An 8,516-nucleotide genomic window follows, 5' to 3' on the forward strand; every position below is an offset into this window, starting at 1 on the left:
GGACAGTATTTTTTTGAAGAAAGTGAAACAAGGAACAGTTGAGCATGTTCTGTCCTTTGTCACCACTTAATGCTGATTTGCATCTCTAGGTATCTAAATGCATTTGAGAAAGGCACTTCCTCTGCTTTCTGATGGACTTCACAGTGTGAGAACGTGTTACTTTTGCCAGATACATGGTGCTTGCTCTGCTCTGTCTGACAAGTAAGGTACAGGGGAGCCTGCATGGTAGATGATACTGAGCTTGGCTATCTCAGTTCATGCAGACCGGAACTCCTCTAAAATCAGTTCCAGCTAAAAGCTGTAGGACAGACACTTCACTGTCCTGTTTGCAGAAAAGAATGTTCTGAAAGTTTCTTGAAGGGGAGAGATTGCCCTTGCCTCAGCCAGTGAACAGCTTCACTCTGTTGCTGGACAGGAAGGAAGCAAATGCTATTTTAATCAATAGTCACACAGGGTGATTCATGGTCAGGAGTGCTGGGCCAGGGCAGTGCCTGTGGGGTAATAAAGAGTGTTGAGTTTATTGTAACTGTGAATTATTGGATATGTCACCTCTCTGTACCGTTAATAGCAGTTTCTTTTTGAGACACTTTTATGACATCCTGTGATTGATTCATATTTAATTTAAATGGGTGGGTTGCATAATTAGAGCCTGGCAAATAAAAACTTATTAGAACTGTCTCCCCTCCTGTGTAGCATAGTGGACCACTTGTTTCTGCATTAGCTTCCACTGTAGCACAGTGGTGCCCCAGTAAGATCCCGGAAGGTACATGCTCTAGTGAATAATGCAAAGCAGAGATTTGGACACCACTTTTAAGTGTCTTCAGACCTGAATATCAGTGGTTTCTCTTCTTTAATCAGCTAAATGATAACTCAAGTTTGCATCTCTGAAGATGTTTAGGTGGGACTAAATCAGGAGGCATACCCTACGAACTGTCTCATTCATTTCAGAGTAAAGGATTATAAGACTCTAAGAAACACAACCAGTTTTTAAGAATAAATGTTGTACAAACTTTCCAATATAACAGGCACAAATGGGCTTTTCTTCAGCAGCAAGCGTGCATGGTGTCCTGTTCCAGTGCCCTGAGTAAATACATATTACTTGCAGTGGACAGCAAGGACAATTGCTTTGTGACTAGATCTGGTTTACAGCCCCTTCAGCTGCAGGACAAGTATCATAGAAACTTACCAGACATAGCAATTGTTTTGTTGCTCATCAAAGGAATATTGTTTTAGGTGCAGAAGTTGTGAGGGTGCTAAGATAGTGGCATAAAAGAATCTGTTTGCCCCCCACTTTCAAACATGCACCCCCAGCACCCACAAAAAACATGGGAGGATCCTCAGTGTGGGCTTTGTCAGGGTGAGTTATTCAGCCACCCCGAGTGAGCAAACAGTTCCCATTTTACCATCCGAGGGCAGAGTGTGATTCCTTGTGGTCAGTGAGTCTGTCAGCTGGCCAGCTGGCAGTGCCACCTCTAAGGAGCTAAATTAAAGCTTTCTTATTTTCTGCCCACTTTCTATGGATCCTTGGCTTTTCCTTTCTTCTCTCAAAATACCAATTTACCAGAATATCATGTTGCTAATGCTGTTCCTGCAATTATTGAGAGTCCTAAACCTGCAGCATTGTGATCTGGGCTGCTGTTGCACAGGGCTCCTGCTTGGTCATGTACCAGTGTGCAAACTTGTTCCCACGGTGTACTAGTGCTTGGGAATAGTCTCACAACTGTGAATGAGTTCATGAACTACCAAACTACAAGAAAATGTGCAAAGGGAGAACAAAGGTATTTCCTGCCCATGTGTTGAACATCTAGATCTGTGAAATAGAGAAGAAAACCTTTCAGCATTCTTTACATGATCAGAAGTCCCCAATCTGAAGAGTGGTTTGGATTTGTTGGTGTCATCCACTGAGTTCAGAGCAGCAAGTACTGCATTCCAGCTGAGTTCTGTTCTCACTTGAACTCAGTGTTTGGCTTATTCAGCCTTTGTTTTCCAGCTCAGGTGTGTTGCCACTTGAAATAGCAATAACCTGGTTGTAGCCAAACCCAACATTTGCTGACAAAGTTGGAATTGGACAGTTGGTGAAAATCAGTCCAGAAAAAGAAATAGATCACTGAATCAGACCTAGCCAAAATGCAGCAGTGGTTCCTTAACATACCACCTCTTCCTTTTCAGTAGTGACATATTGTATACATTTTTACATACATCACATCTTTTTTTCCCCCAAGTGTCTGTGCTAAATATGTGAAGAGGTGGGTGGTAATGAATCCTGAGCCCTTGGATCAAGTGACAGAGTTTTCACAATGTTTTCCAGTGTGGGTGAATAAATGTGTGACTTTAGACAAGCCTGATGAATTTCTTTGTGTCATTGAGAGGTTTTCCACACTTCTGTGCCTTGCACCACAAAGCCACCACTCTGCTGCAAGACTTAGGTTCAGCATTTGTCTGTGTGGTTTAATGGCAGGGTGCTGATTCTCCTCTGCCCAGAAGAACCATCCCAGTGGCAGCACTTCAGTGTGAGATCAGACCTTCCCCTCTGTGTATCTTTGCTGGCCCCTGAGTGAAGGGTCTGTGGCACAGAGAGGGCGTGCCATGCACTGCAGACTGCCTCTGCTTGCACAGAAACTCTGAGGGAAGTACAGCCCTTACCTTTGGGAGCACAGAGTAAAGGTGGGCATCCCATGCTGCCCTCAGGTGACTGGGGACTGCTTAATATAATGTTTGGTAGTTCTTTAAAAATAGAGCTGACTATACTGAAGCTATTTTTGCCCATTTAGGTTTTTCTAGAGCACTTAGTCAATAGTTGCCCATTTATTATGGTGTAAATGTAGATTTACATTTACTGTAGATTCTGGCCATAAGAAAGAGACTGTTTCTTCTGTCAGAGAAAAGATGTTATCCTTCCCCAGTTTACTTCAGTGCTTTATTTACCCACACAAAATTATTTCCCAGTCTTATTTGGCACATGGCATTTCCATGAGTTTTCATAAGCTGTTTCAGGCCAGAGTGTGAGCCCCATTAAAATGTTCATAAAACTTTTTTTTATGGACAAACCATTTTCTTGAAAGAACTGAATGTTCCAGATACTAAATCTAATTTATTGTCATTTCCTTTGTGAGATATTCTTTGAGAACAATAACTTGGGTTGGGTCTTTGCAAATATTTTAGAAAGCCAGCTGAAGATCAAATTTCCACCAGAAACAAAGTTAACACAACCTTTCAATTAAGGAATTATTATTCTGGAGGAAATTTCTATTTTACTTCAATATTTTGCCTTGGCTATACGGTCAGAAATCAGAAACATAGGAATGTATATTGCTCCTGGCAAATGGCTGACTTCAAATTCACCTGCTGTCCAAGTGTCCTAATAGAAGCCCTCAGATATTTTTAACCAACTTATTAATGAAAAACATAAAATGCTTTCTGACACATGACATTTAATCTTGAATTTATCTTTGAATTCTAGTGTTTGTCTGAAGCTGGAGGAGTACCACAGTCACAGAAGTACATGTGCCAGTGCCTTCAATACACCAGTCTTTTTACACCATTTCATCCAATTTGCAGCTTGCTTGAATGGTATTTGGCATCTGCAGATGAAATGGTTCCACCATGACTGTTATTGGCTGCCTTCTGAAATGCGCATTACCTGCCAGTTTCTTGACCTCAAAAAAGAAAACTTTGTGAAGAGTTAAGCCTTTAATTAAATATGTTCTGACAATTGTTTTAGTTGCTGTAAACTATGATTTTGTTTCTATTGAATTACAATTATAGCATTGGAGCAAAAAAATTGCAGACTTTGTGCTGGCTTGTTATATATATAACATAATGCGTACTCTGCTCTCTGTTATTTAACCATATTTGAAGCAGGATGCTCTCCAGTCTACAGGAGCTGTCTTGCATTCTGTGGGTAAAAATCCTGTCAGATGTCCATGTTAGTATCAGTTTGCATTCTGCTCCAAAGCAGTGGGCAAACGGCGGTGAACAAGAGGGGATGTCTTGGGTTTCATGCACTGGTGTGAAACATGTCCCTACTTGATCAGTTTTCAGTGATGAAATTGCTGGACCTTTTTTCTCCCTGGTGCAAATGCACTGCACTATGGTGTCACAGAGGAATCTTTTGCAGCATTTCTCTTCCTCAGTGTTTCCTTCAAGATTCAACAGCATGCCAGAGGAGGCTTTATTTTCTCTTGTGTCTCATAAAACCTTGCTGGCTTCAGGTCCCAGAAGTGGCTCCATTTAAGAGCTGTGTCTCTATGCCAGTTCTAATGAGTTAAGATAAACTTATTGTCCTAAACCATGACATTTCTGGGCAGGCAGCAGCAATGATAGCAGTCTAGTCTCTATGAAAGGAGAAACTGATGCAGCAATGCCATCCTGGTTCTATGACAATAAGACAAATTTCTGGCTCACATTTATAGTAACACATGTCCTGCAAGTCACCCGACATTTAAAAACAAAACAACAAAAACCAAACTTTTCTTAGGGAATGTTCTCATATATAAAGTCCTTTATATATAAAATCTCATATACTAAAATCCTGATTTTCAATTTTGTTCCTAATTTTGATGGACAAGAATTGAGATGTTTGACTTAACTTGGGCAAACCGGCATAGTAATTTATTTTTGTGACCAATCCTTTTTTAGGGTTGTCTCCTCTGAAGTCACTCTTGGGAGAGAAATCCTGTTCTAGAATAGCAATCCAGACACGTGGGATCTATTTGATCTCTTCTTTTAGCTCAAAGTCTGTGTTTACTGGGGAGTGACTTGTTATGTTTTGATATAGTAATAGTAGTATTCCACAACCACTAAAATGTTGCTTAAGAAAGCAACCCTTTTTTTATTAAGAAAAAACTATGCACAGATCCCTTTTATATGGTTTTTGTAATGCAATTCACAGGGGAAAATTCATACTGCATAGGAAAATATAGTATTATAGAAAATTGCTATGTTGGATGCCAAAAATACTTCAACAAATGAAAACTGAAAATGATTAAACAACAAATAAAGGAAGAAATTAGAAGGATTTTAGGTAAGTCGGTAGAGATTGCTTCCACTGCTGCTGCTCACTCATGGAGCATTTGCTTATTAATGGTTTTACTCTGAGACTACTGTGTTTTAATTAATGAAGAATTAAGGTTAGAGGTTGACAGAAATCTCCTTGGCTGACTGTAAAGTCACTACGCAAAACAAACATGCAAAGCTCCAGACTTCGTCCAATATCCAATATTTACCATTAAACTTTAAATACAGTTTAGTATTTTAGGGTTGGTTCTCTCCACTTCCTTTTGCTCTGAAGTGATGAACAGTGATTTTGTCTAGTACAAAGCTAAAATGAATGTTCTGCAAATACAAACAAAATTTCATCCTGCTTTTATCCTTCCCAGCTCAAGGGTTATGTGGGGGAAAAGCATGCCTGGATCACGGACCCCAAAGCCAAATTCTAATGGCTCTGGGACTGCCTGGCCTCTGTGGCAAACGGACAACCCATGCTCCAGTACCCATTCCCAGAAGGAATGTTCACGTTCGGGAGGAGTCGTAGGGGCTGGTGTCGCAGGAATGTCACCCTGAGCTTGCACTGGACCCCCTGGCACAAGCAGCACCAGGGCTTTTGTGTGACCGGGCTTTTCTCCCCTCCGATGGGGAAATTCTGTAGGGCCGGAGGCAGCCGCAGGACAAAGCGACTGATGTAAACCGGAATGCTGCTCGTTTAAAAATACACTGGTTTGTATTTAATGATTTCCGAGTTCTTTGGGGTTTGCCGTGAGCTGCAGCAGAGCACGGTGAGACGGAAGGAATTTGTACAGACCATTTTCGAGGAGTGCGGGGATGGTGTCAGCCGTGCTGAGCTCCGGACAACGCAGTGTTTGCAGGCCGCTCTGCGGGGCAGGCGCGAGGGAAGCGCTCCGAGCAGGGCGCGCACACCCAGCCCGTAAAATGACCCGCACGTGTGCAAGTCGCGCCTTGTCAGTGCCCCGGGCCGAGTGCGAAGGACACGGCCGGGAACGGGAACGGGAACGGGAACGGGAACGAACGGCGCCTCCAGCGCAAGAGCCACGCTGCGCGCTAGACACCATTATGGGCCCGCGCCGCCCCCGTAGCGGAGACCGACACAGCCCCGCCCCGCCCCGCCCCACCTCCGCCGCGCCCCGCCTCCGCCGCGGTTGCTAGGCAACAGCCGCTGAGTTCCCAGAGTGCTTAGCGTTGCGTTTCGCCAGGCTGTCGGCAGGGGGCGCGCTTGTCGCCGGCGGGTGTGTGCACCCCGGACATGGACGCAGGTGCGGGAGCGTGCGGGAGCCGGTGGGGCCGGTGCGGGGCCGGTGCGGAGCCGGGGCGGGAGCCCGTGGGGTCGGTGCGGGGCCGGTGCGGGGCCCGTGGGGCCGCCGCCGGAGCTGCCCAGGCCCCCAGAACGGCGGGTGTGACGGGACCGCGCAGGTCGAGAGGCGGCGCCCGGCGCTGGGGCCCTTTGCAGCCCGCGGCCCCGCAGGCCCCTCCCGTGCTTGCCCTGGCCGGGCCGGCCCGCGTACCGGGCCCTTCGCTGCCGTTCGACCACCCCGGCCCGCTTTGCTCCCGGGTGGCACAGCGACTGGGATTACTTTCAATCTATTGTGTGGGTCCAATTCCTACTGGTTTTTTTCTTTAATCAGATGATACAGGAAATCGACTTCGATTCCAGTTGGAGCTGGAGTTTGTTCAATGTCTGGCAAATCCAAATTACCTCAACTGTGAGTACTTAAATACAGGACCCGGACGAGTTAACATAGCGTATTAATGTTTATTGTTACTGGTAATTTGAGAGAGAACTAAACAAACAAAAGGATTATTCACATCATAAAAGTAGTCTGTAAAGAAGAAAATAACAAGTTCCAGTCTGTTATTTAAAAGTAATGTCAAGTTAACAGCATTCCTTTATCTGAAAACAGAATTTTACTAATGTGAATAGTTTTAGGTACTATACATAGCTCATTGCTAATTTTGATGCTGCAGTCAAATTTTCTTGTTTCAAAAAGCTGTTCCATTCAATGAAAGATGCAAACTGTAAGGGAAATGAGACCAATCTATTATTTTGTTGACATAAAAATCTTATATTGCTCTGTGGTTTTTTAACTTGCTAAATATAAATTATTGAAATTTGATTGTAATGAGAAAGTTCTGACTTCGTGATTTTTTTTCAAGTGTGCTGATATTTTACACCCATCTGTAACTGTCAATTCCATATTTGTCATTTTATTTCAGTTCTTGCACAAAGAGGCTACTTCAAAGATAAAGCTTTTGTAAATTATCTTAAATATTTACTTTATTGGAAAGAACCTGAATATGCAAAATACCTAAAGTAAGTGCTAAATTTCCTTAAGTTTCTGCATTTTAATATTTGCCATTGACCTCATTTTACACATTGTACAGCACCACGTTCGGATTTCATTTCTGCCTGTAACATTACTTTTGTCCTCCCCGCAGCATAGATTATGCAAGATCATGGTTATATGCAGTGTAGATTTTCTTGTTTCCAATACTCCATATGTAGCAGCAATGGGCAAAATTATAAAGAATTCATGAGTTTTGCATAGAATCTTCCTTTAAAGCCTTAATCTGCACTTTCAATGAGTTTAAAATCAAACTATTGAACATTAGGGTAAAAAAGCAGTTAAGTGAATTTTAAGATCAGTTTTGCATTATTGATGCTTACATGAGGCAAACGGTGATTTTGTGTTTTTGCAAGTGTGCAAATTCCTTCTGTTTTTGGGAAAATGGTTTCGGTCATCTTTAATTGGGCTCTGGAAGCAGGCCTTGTAAAGCCTGTTGGATGGATGGATTTGGCCTATCAAACCAAGCCATTGGGGAAGATACTCTAAGGCGGCAGGAATGTGCATTTATTACTGGGATTGGATTCCTTGTTTCCTGGCCTGATGCTGCAGTTACCAAGTCACAGGGTGCATGCTGAAGTGGTTTCACACTTGGGTAAAGACACACGAGTCAAAACTAATGACCAACAGAAGTACTGGAGACTTTAGATTTAGTGTCCCTTGTAAAAACCTGTATTAAAGCATGTTTATTTTTAACCCAGGTATCCTCAATGTTTGCATATGCTAGAGCTGCTCCAGTATGAACATTTCCGCAAAGAACTGGTCAATGCTCAGTGTGCCAAATTTATTGATGAGCAACAGATCCTCCACTGGCAGCACTATTCCCGGAAAAGGATGCGCCTCCAGCAGGCACTGGCTGAGCAGCAGCAACAAAACAACACCTCTGTAAAATGAAAAGCACACGCAGTAGTGGTGATGAGGTGTACTTTGTGTTAGTGAAGTATTTACAGGAGATGAATTAACACTTTTGCAAGTTTGGCTCTGGGTGTGTGTCCCTTTTATTTGAATTTATCAAGTGACTGGGGTTTTTGTTTCATCAACTCTTTTGAAGACTAATAAACACCTGCAATTTATTTTATAACATGGACAATTTTGTAAGAGCTTTACTACCATAGTTATTGATTCCTCTTGATTTTGAAAACAAAATCTAGATTTGTTATT

The 8,516-nt window shown here is 42.9% G+C and overlaps 1 protein-coding gene across 1 annotated transcript; it reads left to right on the forward strand.

Moving 5' to 3' along the window:
• Window positions 1–6,186: 6,186 nt before the first annotated feature.
• On the forward strand, window positions 6,187–8,436 carry MED31 (mediator complex subunit 31). The gene is made up of 4 exons (XM_030962472.1): window positions 6,187–6,269; window positions 6,639–6,716; window positions 7,228–7,324; window positions 8,057–8,436. The coding sequence occupies exons 1-4, from the start codon at window positions 6,260–6,262 to the stop codon at window positions 8,247–8,249; spliced, it is 378 nt and encodes a 125-aa protein (XP_030818332.1). The 5' UTR covers window positions 6,187–6,259; the 3' UTR covers window positions 8,250–8,436.
• The last annotated feature ends 80 nt before the right edge of the window (window positions 8,437–8,516 follow it).

This window comes from Camarhynchus parvulus, chromosome 19, assembly GCF_901933205.1.
Source record: "Camarhynchus parvulus chromosome 19, STF_HiC, whole genome shotgun sequence".
Classification (NCBI taxonomy): Eukaryota; Metazoa; Chordata; class Aves; order Passeriformes; family Thraupidae; genus Camarhynchus; species Camarhynchus parvulus.

Excerpts from the sequence above, each read along its gene's own strand:
- MED31 (XM_030962472.1), top strand. Across the intron at positions 6,717-7,227 it reads AAATCCAAATTACCTCAACT|TTCTTGCACAAAGAGGCTAC; the intron begins GTGAGTACTTAA and ends ATTTTATTTCAG. Across the intron at positions 7,325-8,056 it reads GAATATGCAAAATACCTAAA|GTATCCTCAATGTTTGCATA; the intron begins GTAAGTGCTAAA and ends TTTTTAACCCAG.